The sequence below is a fragment of the Oryx dammah genome, unplaced genomic scaffold, assembly GCF_014754425.2.
Source record: "Oryx dammah isolate SB20612 unplaced genomic scaffold, SCBI_Odam_1.1 HiC_scaffold_18, whole genome shotgun sequence".
Taxonomy (NCBI): domain Eukaryota; kingdom Metazoa; phylum Chordata; class Mammalia; order Artiodactyla; family Bovidae; genus Oryx; species Oryx dammah.
Window position 1 is genome coordinate 112,928,734 of NW_024070202.1, and position 15,097 is coordinate 112,943,830.

At 41.4% G+C, this 15,097-nt stretch overlaps 2 protein-coding genes across 2 annotated transcripts in view; one reads left to right on the top strand and one right to left on the bottom strand.

The window, feature by feature from the left end:
* Window positions 1-15,097, top strand: part of LOC120877906 (GTPase IMAP family member 1-like) — a 597,608-nt gene that overhangs the window by 360,835 nt on the left and 221,676 nt on the right. The gene's annotated exons all lie outside the window — the stretch shown is intronic.
* On the bottom strand, window positions 14,380-15,045 carry LOC120877600 (GTPase IMAP family member 4-like). The gene has a single exon (XM_040259930.1). The coding sequence runs from the start codon at window positions 15,043-15,045 to the stop codon at window positions 14,380-14,382; it is 666 nt and encodes a 221-aa protein (XP_040115864.1).

Here is a 15,097-nt window from a genome sequence, read left to right on the forward strand (position 1 = left end):
CAGTGCTGTGATGAACATTGGGGTACATGTGTCTCTTTCAATTCTGGTTTCCTTGGTGTATATGCCCAGCAGTGGGACTGCTGGGTCATATGGCAGTTCTACTTCCAGTTTTTTTAAGGAATCTCCACACTGTTCTCCATAGTGGCTGTACTAGTTTGCATTCCCACCAACAGTGTAAGAGGGTTCCCGTTTCTCCACATCCTCTGTTAAGTTTTAAGCCAACTTTTTCACTCTCCTCTTTGACCTTCATCAAGAGGGTCTTTAGTTCTTCACTTTCTGCCATAAGGGTGGTGTTATCTGCATATCTGAGGTTATTGATATTTCTCCCAGAAATCAAGAAAGTGTATGCACCACATAGGATAGCATTGTGTTTATGTAGGAAAATCTACAAAAAGGTAAGGGGATATGGATTAACAGTCTTAAAAAAATAAGACTTTAATATACCATTGTCAGAAAAGACAAATCAAGTATACAAAAAATAAAGTAAGGAGACAGAAGAGTAAATATAATGAGGAAAGTAGCTCTCTTGAATTTATAGAGAATACATTCTTTTTTGCATAATGTGGAAAATACATCTTTTGAAGATAGATGCACAAAGAACATTCAAAAATATTGATCATATATTAATAAATATCAGCAAACATCAGTGAGTTTCATAAAGTAAAAATATGATAAACAACATTTTCTGATCATAATGAGATAAAACCAGAAATTACTTCTGGGAAAACGTGCTTCCATCTGAAACACATTGTATTAAACAACTCTGGTTGAAAACAAAAATACAAACTGAGCCTTTAGAATTTCTTAAAGATCACACTAATGAAAATATTAAATATCAGAAGCCGTAGGCTTCACTGGAAGAAGTGATCAGAGTAAAATGCATTGCACTAAAAACTTTTTCAATAAAATATAGAAGAAAGAAAGGGCTTCCCTGGTGGCTCAGCTGGTAAAGGGTCTGCCTGCAATGTGATAGACCTGGGTTCCATCCCTGGGTTGGGAAGATGCCCTGGAGAATGAAAAGGCTAGCCACTCCAGTGTTCTGGCCTGGAGAGATCCATGGATTATACAGTCCATGGGGTTGCAAAGAGTCGGACACAGTGAGCTACTTTCACTTTCACTTTCACTTTCAAAGGAAAGAAAATAAATTCTCACTTTAAAAAAAAAACTGGAAAAAGTGAAGGAAGGTAAACTAAAAATAAGTAGAAGTATAAAAGACAAAACTTAATGTATAAGCAAATAGGTGCCAACACCACCATTAAGAATGTGATACCTCATGACTAAGAAGGATAGAAAACAAAGAGGCTGGTTGAATATTGGGAAAGCCTCATTCATTCAATTATTTTCACAGATAATTTTTAAAACATCTTTTATAAAATTCAATAGCCATTCCTAATTAAACCCCCCAAGAAAATAGTGACTGGGGGATACTTGCTTAATTTGATTACACACACAGACACACACACACACAAATACTTGTAATACCTTGTTGTAGTTCAGCCGCTATCTCACCTGCTTAATTGGGAAACACTCAGAGTGGGTTCAATTCCTGGGTCTGAAAGATCCTTTGGAGTAGGAAATGACAACCCACCCAAATGTGCTTGCCTGGAAAATTCCATGGACAGAGGAGCCTGGTGGGCTGCAGTCCATAGTGTTTAAAGAGTCTGACTCAACTGAGCAGACATGCACGCATGCACAAATGAAGACATTTCCAGGAAGAAAGCAAGCGTTCCCACCCACTACTATTCAATGGTATAATGGAGGTTTTAGCAAACAAAGAGCAGTCAATTAGGGGCATAAGAATACACGGAGGTGTGCATGCCCTCTGGGGCTCCTGGGCCCAAGGCCTTTGTGTCCCCTCTTTCTCTGATCACAGGAAACAGCCTTCACTCAGCCTCCATGACCTTCCCTGTGCTCCAGTGGGCAGATTCAAGGGGTTGTTAATTAGGGAAGGAAGGAATTGGGAAACCAGAGAAACAGTCAGGAGGAGCCTTGGGGTAAGGTCTTGCTTCCCCATCAAAGGATACACACAATAATGCCTTTGCGTTTGTTTACAGATACTGAAACCCCTCATGGTGGCAGAAGTTAACGATTAACCATGGTATGCTGCCCACAGCCTGTAGACGCTAGACCAGTTGGACCTGAAGGACGATGATGCTGACTCCTGCTTACCTCATCACCAACCCATCAGAAGATTGTCCAAGAGCTGTTCATGCCCTATTTGGACAATAAAACTTCTCACTGTCTTCCCCAAATGGGGATAGAGGGCTTTGAGGGCATGAGCCCGCTGTGTCCCCTTTGGCCTGGCAAAGCAATGAAACTCTCCTTTGCTACCCAAAACTCTGTCTCCAAGATTTGACTCAGCATTGGTGGACAGAGAAGCTGAGCCTTCTGTGGTGACCCAAGGACAACAGAGCAGATAAAACCAAGGCAGGTCTTGGAATGCAGGAACAGAAAAACCAGACCTTTATCATCCTTCCTTCTCCCATGTTGTAACTATTAATGGATTTCAGGTCCTCCTGAGCAGTATAACCTGTCTCCCCCACTACCCCATAGGGAGAAAGGCATTTGCCTTACTCTTCCCCCCAACTCAGTATATATGATTCATTCAGTCAGCAAATGACCCGCAAGACCCCTATCCCACCCCTTACACTCGGTATAAAAGCAGACTTCACTTCAGTTCAGTTCAATCGTTCAGTCGTGTCCGACTCTTTGCGACCCCATGAAATGCAGCACGCCAGGCCTCCCTGTCCATCACCAACTCCCGGAGTTCACCCAGACTCACATCCATCAAATCCATGATAACATCCAGCCATCTCATCCTCTGTCGTCCCCTTTTCCTCCTGACCCCAATCCCTCCCAGCATCAGAGTCTTTTCCAATGACTCAACTATTCACATGAGGTGGCCAAAGTACTGGAGTTTCAGCTTTAGCATCATTCCTTCCAAAGAACACCCAGGGCTGATCTCCTTTAGAATGGACTGGTTGGATCTCCTTGCAGTCCAAGGGACTTTCAAGAGTCTTCTCCAACACCACAGTTCAAAAGCATCAATTCTTTGGTGCTCAGCTTTATTCACAGTCCAACTCTCACATCCATACATGACCACAAGAAAAACCATAGCCTTGACTAGACAGATCTTTGTTGGAAAAGTAATGTCTCTGCTTTTCAATATACAATCTAGGTTGGTCATAACTTTCCTTTCAAGGAGTAAGTGTCTTTGAATTTCATGGCTGCAGTCACTATCTGCAGTGATTTTGGAGCCCAAAAAAATAAAGTCTGACACTGTTTCCATTGTTTCCCCATCTATTTCCCATGAAGTGATGGGACCAGATGCCATGATCTTCATTTTCTGAATGTTGAGCTTTAAGCCAACTTTTCCACTCTCCTCTTTTACTTTCATCAAGAGGCTTTTTAGTTCCTCTTCACTTTCTGCCATAAGGGTGGGGTCATCTGTATATCTGGGGTTCTTGATATTTCTCCCGACAATCTTGATTCCATCTTGTGTTTCTTCTAGCCCAGCGTTTCTCATGATGTACTCTGCATAGAAGTTCAATAAGCAGGGTGACAATATACAGCCTTGAAGTACTCCTTTTCCTGTTTGGAACCAGTCTGTTGTTCCATGTCCAGTTCTAACTGTTGCTTCCTGACCTGCATACAGATTTCTCAAGAGGCAGGTCAGGTGGTCTGGTATTCCCATCTCTTTCAGAATTTTCCACAGGTTATTGTGATCCACGCAGTCAAAGGCTTTGACATAGTCAATAAAGCAGAAATAGATGTTTTTCTAGAACTCTCTTGCTTTTTCGATGATCCAGTGGATGTTGGCAATTTGATCTCTGGTTCCTCTGCCTTTTCTAAAACCAGCTTGAACATCTGGAAGTTCATGGTTCACGTATTGCTGGAGCCTGGCTTGGAGAATTTTGAGAATTACTTTACTAGCGTATGAGATGAGTGCAATTGTGTGGTAGTTTGAGCATTCTATGGCATTGCCTTTTTTGGGGATTGGAATAAAAACTGACCTTTTCCAGTTCTGTGGCCACTGCAGAATTTTCCAAATTTGCTAGCATATTGAGTGCAGCACTTTCACAGCATCATCTTTCAGGATTTAAAATAGCTCAATGAGAATTCCATCACCTCCACTAGCTTTGTTCATAGTGATGCTTTCTAAGGCCCACTTGATTTCACATTCCAGGATGCCTGGCTCTAGGTGAGTGATCACACCATCATGATTATCTCGGTCATGAAGCTCTTTTTTGTACAGTTCTTCTGTGTATTCTTGCCACCTCTTCTTAATATGTTCTGCTTCTGTTAGGTCCATACCATTTCTGTCCTTTATCGAGCCCATCTTTGCATGAAATATTCCCTTGGTATCTCTAATTTTCTTGAAGAGATCTCTAGCCTTTCCCATTCTGTTGTTTTCCTCTATTTCTTTGCATTGATCACTGATGAAGGCTTTCTTATCTCTTCTTGCTATTCTCTGGAACTCTGCATTCAGATGGGAATATCTTTCCTTTTCTCCTTTGCTTTTCACTTCTCTTCTTTTCACAGCTATTTGTAAGGCCTCCCCAGACAGCCACTTTGCTTTTTTGCATTTCTTTTCCATGGGGATGGTCTTGATTCCTGTCTCCTGTACATCACGAACCTCAGTCCATAGTTCATCAGGCACTCTATTTATCAGATCTAGGCCCTTAAATCAATTTCTCACTTCCACTGTATAATCATAAGGGATTTGATTTAGGTCATACCTGAATGGCCTAGTGGTTTTCCCTACTTTGTTCAATTTAAGTCTGCATTTGGTAATAAGGAACTCATGATCTGAGCCTCAGTCAGCTCCCAGTCTTGTTTTTGCTGATCTAGAGCTTCTCCATTTTGGCTGCAAAGAATATAATCAATCTGATTTTGGTGTTGACCATCTGGTGATGTCCATGTGTAGAGTCTTCTCCTGTGTTGTTGGAAGAGGGTGTTTGCTATGACCAGTGCATTCTCTTGGTCAAACTCTATTAGCCTTTGCCCTGCTTTATTCTGTATTCCAAGGCCAAATTTTCCTGTTACACCAGGTGTTTCTTGACTTCCTACTTTTGCATTCTAGTCCCCTATAATGAAAAGGACATCTTTTGGGGGTGTTATTTCTAAAAGGTCTTGTAGGTCTTCATAGAACCATTCAACCTCCACTTCTTCAGCATTACTGGTTGGAGCAGAGACCTGGATTACTGTGCTATTCAATGGTTTGCTTTGGAAACCAACAGAGATCATTCTGTCATTTTTGAGATTGCAACCAAGTACTGCATTTCAGACTCTATTGTTGACCATGATGGCTACTCCATTTCTTCTAAGGGATTGCTGCCCACAATAGTAGATATAATGGTCTTCTGAGTTAATTTCACCCATTCCAGTCCATTTTAGTTAGCTGATTCCTAAAATGTCGACATTCACTCTTGCCATCTCCTGTTTGACCACTTCCAATTTGCCTTGATTCATGGACCTAACATTCCAGGTTCCTATGCAATATTGCTCTTTATAACATCGGACCTTGCTTCTATCACCAGTCACATCCACAGCTGGGTATTGTTTTTGCTTTGGCTCCATCCCTTCATTCTTTCTGGAGCTATTTCTCTACTGATCTCCAGTAGCATATTGGACACCTACTGACCCGGGGAGTAACTCTTTCAGTATCCTATCATTTTGCCTTTTCATACTGTTCATGGGGTTCTCAAGGCAAGAATACTGAAGTGGTTTGCCATTCCCTTCTCCAGTGGACCACATTCTGTCAGACCTGTCCATCATGACCCACCCATCTTGGGTGGCCCCACGGGCATGGCTTAGTTTCACTGAGTTAGACAAGGCTGTGGTCCTAGTGTGATTAGATTGACTAGTTTTCTGTGATTATGGTTTCAATGTGTCTGCCCTCTGATGCCCTCTTGCAACACCTACCATCTTACTTGGGTTTTTCTTACCTTGGATGACTAAGGACCCCTCTTTATCATCAGTTCTCCTTCAAGCTGGCCCACTGTTCTAACAGCGTCTCCCACTCTAATAAAATTTACTTCCCTCTCATTCTGTCTCATGTCTGGAAATTCTTTTCCAAACTGTGCCTGGACCATGGTACCTTCTGCATCATAAGTGAAGGAGAAATGAGAAGCTGGGATACATCCATAAGAAGGAACACTACGCAGCAATAAAGGAGAACACATACAACTTGAATGATTCCCCAAATCATTATGCTAAGTGAATGACGTCAGTCTCAAAAAGCACTTTGTTTCCCTTATCTCTAGATTTTCAGTGTCTAGTATAAAACCTACCAGGCAGTGCAAACAACCAATCAACGTCAATAAATAGATGAATATGCACAAACTTCCAAAACTCTTGAGAGATGGAAATAAGCTTCATTCTTCTATTGTATTAATCACAGTGCATAGTATTAATCTGCCTTCTACCCTGGGAGGCAATGGGCAATACTGCTGTCAGGGGTGGCTCAGAGGGTAAAGCGTCTGCTTGCATTGCAGGAGACCTGGATTTGATCCCTGGGTAGGGAAGATCCCCTAGAGAAGGAAATGGCAACCCACTCCAGTGTTCTTGCCTGGAAAATTCCATGGATGGAGAATCCTGGTAGGCTACAGTCCATGGGATTGCAAAGAGTTGGAAACGACTGAGCAACTTCACTTCACTTTGCTGTCAGGATATGTCACATGGGCTCCCCTTCTCCGTGATGCTAAAGAACAGAACCAGTTTTCTTAGAAGAAATATAAGAATTGGAATTTGAGGATTTTGGAGACAGTTCTTCCTGGGTTACTAGATCATTTTTGCAAAATTTTCTAATTGTCTTATCTCAGGCAAGTTATTTAAGCTTTCTATGTTTTTATATTCCCCTTAATAATAGAAGATAGACTATCATAAATAATTTCTGGAAAGTTGGGAGAATTAGAAAAGGAACTTAAAGTACTCAGGACAGTGTCTGTCACACAGGAAGCACCTGGAAGTTGTTAGCTGTGATGATCACCAGTTCATTTTACAGAGGAGGGAGCAGAAATCCAGATGTGGTTAAGGACTTGCCAGAGGTTACAGTAAGAGTGGCAAAACCAACCATGCTTGTGCAAGTCATGACTGCTTTAAGCCTCTGTCACTTGAGCTGCAAAATAGGGGGTTGAACAAGATCTTCTCTAGAGAGCTTCCAGTTGAACAGTTCTCATTCTACTAATTGGTACCCTGGGACTGAAAGAACTAATCTACCTGCCTGAATGGTCTAGTGGTTTCCCCTACTTTCTTCAATTTAAGCCTGAATTTGGCAATAAGGAGTTCATGATCTGAGCCACCGTCAGCTCCTGGTCTTGTTTTTGCTGACTCTATACAGCTTCTCCATCTTTGGCTGCAAAAAATATAATCAATCTGATTTCAGTATTGACCATCTGGTGATGTCCATGTGTAGAGTCTTCTCTTGTGTTGTTGGAAGAGGGTGTTTGCTATGACCAGTGTGTACATTGGAAAAACTCTGTTAGCCTTTGACCTGCTTCATTTTGTACTCCAAGGCCAAATTTGCCTGTTACTCCAGGTATCTTTTGACTTCCTGCTTTTGCATTCTAGTCCCCTATAATGAAAAGGACATCTTTTTTGGGTGTTACTTCTAGAAGGTCTTGTATGTCTTCATAGAACCGTTCAACTTCAGCTTCTTCAGTGTTCCTGGTCAGGGCATAGACTTGGATTACTGTAATATTGAATGGTTTGCCTTGGAAACAAACAGAGATCATTCTGTCATTTTTGAAATGGCATCCAAGTACTGCCTTTCGGACTCTTTTTTTGACTATGATGGCTACTCCATTTCTTCTAAAGAATTCTTGCCCAGAGTAGTAGATATAATGGTCATCTGAGTTAAATTCACCTATTCCAGTTCTAAAATACTGATTCATAAAATATCGATGTTCACTGTTGCTATCTCCTGTTTGACCACTTCTAATTTGCCTTGATTCATGTATCTAACATTCCATGTTCTCATGCAATATTACTCTTTACAGCATCAGACTTTACTTCCATCACCAGTCACATCCACAATTGGGTGTTTTTGCTTTGGAGGAGATGGGATTCCAGTTGAGCTATTTCAATTCCTAAAAGATGATGCTTTGAAAGTGTTGCACTCAATATGCCAGCAAATTTTGAAAACTCAGCATTGGTCACAGGACTGGAAAAGATCAGTTTTCATCCCAATCCCAAAGAGTTAGATGGTTAGTTAGTTCAGTCGCTCAGTTGTGTCCGCCTCTTTGCAACCCCATGAATTGCAGCACACCAGGCCTCCCTGTCCAGCACCAACTCCCGGAGTTCACTCAAACCCACATCCATTGAGGCAGTGATGCCATCCAGCCATCTCATCCTCGGTCATCCCCTCTCCTCCTGCGGGCAATCCCTCCCAGCATTAGGATCTTTTCCAATGAGTCAACTCTTTGCTTGAGGTGGCCAAAGTACTGGAGTTTCAACTTTAGCATCAGTCTTTCCAATGAATACCCAGGACTGATCTCCTTTAGGATGGACTGTTTGGATCTCCTTGCAGTCCAAGGGACTCTCAAGAGTCTTCTCCAACACCACAGTTCAAAAGCATCAATTCTTCAGCACTCAGCTTTCTTCACAGTCCAACTCTTACATCCATACATGACCACTGGAAAAACCATAGCCTTGACTAGACGGACCTTTGTTGGCAAAGTAATGTCTCTGCTTTTCAATATGTTATCTAGGTTGGTCATAACTCTCCTTCCAAGGTGTAAGCATCTTTTAATTTCATGGCTGCAGTCACTATCTGCAGTGATTTTGGAGCCCGAAAATATAGTCTGACACTGTTTCCAGTTTCCCCATCTATCTGCCATGAAGTGATGGAATCAGATGCCATGATCTTCATTTTATGAATGTTGAGCTTTAAACCAACTTTTTACTCTCCTCTTTCACTTTCATCAATAGGCTTTTTAGTTCCTCTTCACTTTCTGCCATAAAGGTGGTGTCATCTGCATAGCTGAGGTTATTGATATTTCTCCCAGCAATCTTGATTCCAGCTTGTGCTTCTTCCAGCCCAGTGTTTCTCATGATGCACTCTGCATATAAGGGAGGCAATGCCAAAGAATGTTCAAACTACTGCACAATTGCACTCATCTCACATGTTAGCAAAGTAATGCTCAAAATCTTCCAAGCCAGGCTTCCACTGTATGTGAACCGTGAACTTCCAGATGTTCAAGCTGGTTTTAGAAAAGGCAGAGTAAGCAGAAATCAAATTGCCAACATCCATCAGATCATCAATAAAGCAAGAGAGTTCCAGAATAACATCTACTTCTACCCTATTGACTATGCCAAAGCCTTTGACTGTGTGGATCACAATAAACTGTGGAAAATTCTGAAAGAGACGGGAACACCAGACCACCGGACCTGCTTCTTGAGAAATCTGTATGCAGGTCAGGAAGCAACAGTTAGAACTGGACATGGAACAACAGACTGGTTCCAAATAGGAAAAGGAGTACATCAAGGCTGTATATTGTCACCCTGCTTATTTAACTTATATGCAGAGTACTTCATGAGAAATGCTGGGCTGGATGAAGCACAAGCTGGAAGCGAGATTGCTGGAAGAATATGCAGATGACACCACCCTTATGGCAGAAAGTGAAGAAGAACTAAGGAGCCTCTTAATGAAAGTGAAAGAGGAGTGAAAAAGTTGGCCTAAAACTTAACATTCAGAAAACTAATATCATGGTTTATGGTTCCATCGCTTCATGGCAAATAGATAGGGAAACAGTGGAAACAGTGAGAGACTTTATTTTTCTGGGCTCCAAAATCACTGCAGATGGTGACTGCAGCCAGGAAATTAAGAGATGCTTGCTCCTTGGAAGAAAAGCAATGACCAGCCTGGACAGCATCTTAAAAAGCAGAGACATTACTTTGCTGACTAGGTACATCTAGTCAAAGCTATGGTTTTCCCTGTAGTTATGTATGGATGTGTCAGTTGGACTGTAAAGAAAGCTGAGTGCTGATGAATTGATGCTTTTGAACTGTGCTGTTGGAGAAGATTCTTGAGAGTCCCTTGGACTGCAAGGAGATCCAACCAGTCCATCCTAAAAGAAATCAGTCCTGAATATTCATTGGAAGGCCTGATATTGAAGCTGAAACCCCAATACTTTGGCCACCTGATGCGAAGAACTGACTCATTGGAAAAGACTCTGTTGCTGGGAAAGATTGAAGGCAAGAGGAGAAGGAGATGACAGAGGATGAGATGGTTGGATGGCATCATCGACTCGATGGACATGAGTTTGAGCAAACTTCAGAAGTTGGTGATGGACAGGGAAGCCTGACATTTGCAGTCCATGGGATCGCAAAGAGTTGAAGACAACTGAGCAACTAAACTGAACTTACCAGGCTGAATGCCTTCTTTATAGTCTGGAAATGACTGACTACACAACATCAGTAAATTGGTTAAAAAAAAGGCCAGAGACCAGAGAGGAAGACTCTTAGCAGTATTAATAATATACATATATTACATATATATATTTATATATGTGTGTTTGTGTATATTGGAGAGGGGCATGGCCACGCATTCCAGTATTCTTACCTGGAGAATCCTCATTGACAGAGGAGCCTGCTGGGCTACAGTCCATGGGGTCACAAAGAGTTGGACATGACTGAGCGACTAAGGATGTGTGTGTGTGTGTTCATATATATATATATACATAGCTGTTCAGTCACTTAGTCATGCCCAACTTTTTGCCACCCCATGGACTGCAGCATGCCAGGTTTCCCTGTCCATCACCAACCTCTGAAGTTTACTCAAACTCATGTCCATCGAGTCAGTGATGCTATGCAACAATCTCATCTCTTGTTGTTCCCTTCTCCTCTTGCCTTCAGTCTTTCCCAGAATCAGGGTCTTTTCTAATGAGTCAGTACTTCACAACTGGTGGCCAACGTATTGGACCTTCAGCTTCAATATCTGTCCTTCCAATGAATATTCAGTCTGTTTTCATTTAGGTTTGACTGATCTCCATGCAGCTCAAGGGTCTCTCAAGAGTCTTCTCCAACAGCACAGTTCAAAAACATCAATTCTTCAGCAATCAGCTTTCTTTATAGTCCAACTCTCACATAACTACTGGAAAACCCATAGCTTTCACTATATAGATCTTTGTTGGCAAAGTGATATCTTTGCTGTTTAATACACTGTCTAGATTTGTCATACCTTTCCTTCCATGGAGCAAGCATCTTCTAATTTCATAGCTGCTGTCATCATTCACAGTAATTTTGGAGCCCAAGAAAAGAAAATCTGTCATTGTTTCTCCTTTTCCCCCTTTCTACTTGCAATGAAGTGATGGAACCAGATGCCATGATCTTTGTTTTTTGAATGTTGAGTTTTAAGCCAGCTTTTTCACTCTCCTGTTTTACCCTCATCAAGAGGCTCTTAAGTTCCTCTTCGATTTCTGACATAAGGGTGGCATCATCTGCATCTCTGAGGTGATTGATATTTTCCTGGCAATCTTGATTCCAGCTTGTGCTTCATCCAGCCCGGCATTTCTCATGATGTTCTCTGCATATCAGTTAAGTAAACAGGCTGAGCCTTGTCATATTCGTTTCCCAATTTAGAGCCAGTATGTTGTTACATGCAAGGTTCTAACTACTGCTTTTTGACCTGCAAACAGATTTCTCAGGAGACAGGTGAGGAGGTCTGATATTCCCATTTCTTGAAAATCACAGTTTGTTGTGATTCACACAGTCAAAGGCTTTAGCATAGTCAATGAAACAGAATTAGAAGTTTTTCTTGAATTCCTATGCTTTCTCTACGATCTAACGGATGTTGGCAATTTGATATCTGGTTCCTCTGCTTTTTGTAAACCCAGCATGGAAAATTGTAAATATTATTTTATATATATTATGTATGTGTCTATATATCATGCGTATCTTTTTTTAAAGTCACATTTCTTAAGTGTCAGGGAAGGGAGCCAAGTCCTTGGTAATTAGTAAAGCTAAGCGAGGTTATGGAATTCCAGCCAAACTCTTTAAAATCCTGAAAGATGATCCTGTTAAAGTGCTGCATTCAGTGTGCCAGCAAATCGGGAAAACTAAGCAATCGCCACAGGATTGGGAAAGGTCAGTTTTCATTTCAATCCCAAAGAAAGCCGGTGTCAAAATATGGTGAATAATTACATTGCTGCTGTTGCTGCTAAGTCGCTTCAGTCATGGCCAACTCTGTGCAACTCCATAGATGGAATCACATTGAATATATTTCAATCCATTCTTGGATGTGTCTCAGGGACTTTTAAACAGTACATTCTTATAACAAAACAAGTATTCATATACCCATGTTCAGATTATTTTGATGAAATGATTAAAGGAATGAGATGGGAAACAAATAGCAGAACAATTTTCTTTGTCTCATCTACAGCATTAACCTGGGATGCAAAAATAAGAATAATTGGATGTATTTATACTGAAAATTACCACTGCAGCTAGATTTTTTTTTTTCATCTTAAACCTGAATTTAATTTTCTTTGAGGAGTATATGTGCTTCTTTGGTTGAATATTTGCTTGTGGAAAGTTGTAATACAATAGCATGTTAAATTCACACCTAAGAATTTTGACTGAAACACCAATGATTAAAACTATAGAGACCAAGTTCTTTCACATTCTGCAGAGTGAAGCGGAATCTGTCCACTCAGAGTGACCGCCACTATTGGAGTCCTGTGCTTCTTTGCCAGGTGCTTCTCATATCCTTGAGCCTTTGCTAACTTCCCTGGTGGCTCAGACAGTAAAGTGTCTGCCTACAATGGGGGAGACTTGGATTCAATACATGGGTCAAGAAGATTCTCTAGAGAAGGAAATGGCAACCCACTCTAGTACTCTTGCCTGGAAAATCCCATGGACAGACAAGCATGGTAGGCTGCAGTGCATGGGGTCGCAAAAAGTTGGACATGACTGAGTGACTTCACTTCATTTTAGTGACTGAACAACAACAGCAATAGTTTCTTTCCAATAGTATGTTAGTTTCTACTGTACAGCAAAGTGAGGCAGCTATAGATAGATAGCAGCTGTGTTAAAGGTACAGTCCTGTGTGTTTGGGGGAAGTCAAAGCAAGGCATATGTCTTCTTTTGGACAGAATGGGTTAGGGCATGGAGAAGATGATTTTAACATGACCAAGGAAGGAGAGTTGGCATAGGTCACATGTGACCTCTAGACCATATTGGAAGAACATGGGAATGTGCTTGGGAAAAGCCTACAATTACTAGGTGAAGAGGAGCCATTGGAAGAGGAGAAATGGGACAGGCATGTCTCTATTTTATCCATAGGTTTAAAAGAATCTTTGCAGCAGAAAAGCCACAAAGGTCTCAGAAACCTCGATTACACATAATTTCTACCAATACATAATGGATGAATCCAAGGAGAATGTAGACTTTGACTGACAGAAGGGTTGAGAATGTGGCTCAGACCATCCGGGGTTGGGGGGAAGGTGAGGGGAGATGTCTGGAGGGTGGACCAAGTCTACACAAAAATCATTTTGAACTTTTACAAAAAAACTGAAATTCATCCCTGTTCTTAGAAGGAATAGTGGTGCTTTCCAAGAAAAAAAAAAGATTCCAATTTGTACAACTATGAGAGAACAGAAACGTTTTATTAAAATAACAATAAACAAACAATTCATCTGCATGTGGCAGCTGTTAGTTTCACAGGAAAAAGAGAGAACTGGTTATTCAGCAAACTGGTTGTTGCTGGTCAAAGATTTCCTACAGATACATCTGAATACACCAACCATTATTCCCTTATCTGTTGAATATTTTTTATGCCTTTTGGCATTTCAGGTAGTTAAGTTCTGAAAGATCTATTTGCCAAAGAACTCTTTGTTCGTAATGGTCAGTTGACAAGGAACAATTTGAGGCCTTCAGTAAAATTATAAGTGAACAAATTTCCATTCATCTAGAAAGATTTCTATCAGTATCTCCTTCTGTAAGCTTAACTAATGAAAAGAATCGATCTTTCTAATAAACTATAAAGGTAAGATGATCAGCGCTGTCTAAAGACAAAATAAGTGAGAAAAAGCTATAAGGGAAGATCAGCCACCAATCTAGAAAGAATCTAGAGGAGAAATCTCTTCGAGGGATAAAGAGAGGAAGCTCGGGGTCATCTTCTTTGGTCTCCTGCATTCCCTGTCTTGGTGTCTCTGAGAAAGAATTCACAAATAGGGAGCATCAATACTTTCTGCTTTGGGGTTTCACAAGTTGAGAATTTATCCCTTTCCTGGTAAATCAATCAAACATATACCAATTATCAATAGTGAACTTACTCTCCTTAGCCCTGAGAGTCTCAGAAAAAGGAAAATGCTCTGAGTTATGTGGGGCAGGACCACCCGAAAATATGCAGGAAATATAGAAAGATTTTCATGAAGTTTATTTCTTAAAGAGAGAGAAGACAAGTGAAGCAACCTGTGACAAGGTACAGATGATTTCAAGTATCTTATTCTGACTCAAAACATCATCTCTGGCTGTTCGCTGCCTTGAAACCCAGTAAGCTTCCCTTTCTGCCAATTGCCTTTCCATTTCCACCTTGTACTTTTGCTGTTCTAGTTCATCCTTCAGCTCTCTGATTTCCTCTTTGAACTCCTGTTTTATCTGAGCTTTCACTCTCTCAAGCTCTGCTCTGTAATTTTCTCGTAACACTTGGGTTTCTTTCTGAATCTCCTTCTCGGTCTCCTGATACAGGCTATTCGTGTAGTATCTCCCATTGCACTTGTCCACCACATCCTGGACCAGGGTCAGCAGCTGCTCCCTCTGGTCCTCCTGCTCAGCTCCTGTGGCCTTGTTGTTGAAAACACAGTAGCGACCTCTGAACTTGTGAATCAGCTCTTGGATGGCTCTAGGAGCATGCTTCAAGTAATCATGGAAATCCATGCCTTCTAAGTCATCTTTCCGGGTGAATAAGAGAATCATGTGTTCCCTAGCTCTCTCTCCAAACATCGTCAGGATCATCTCTGTGGCTTTCTGGTCTTCAGGTGTGTAACGGCCCAGTGGGATGACCAGGAGCAGAGCATGAGGCCCAGGGGAGGTCAGCACCATGCAGTGGGTAATCTCCTTGACAGTCTCAGCATCTGAGACCTTTGTGTCAAAG

Bases quoted from the DNA above. Each gene is read 5' to 3' on its own strand.
- LOC120877600 (XM_040259930.1), bottom strand. From the start codon at position 15,045: ATGGTGCTGACCTCCCCTGGGCCTCATGCTCTGCTCCTGGTCATCCCA.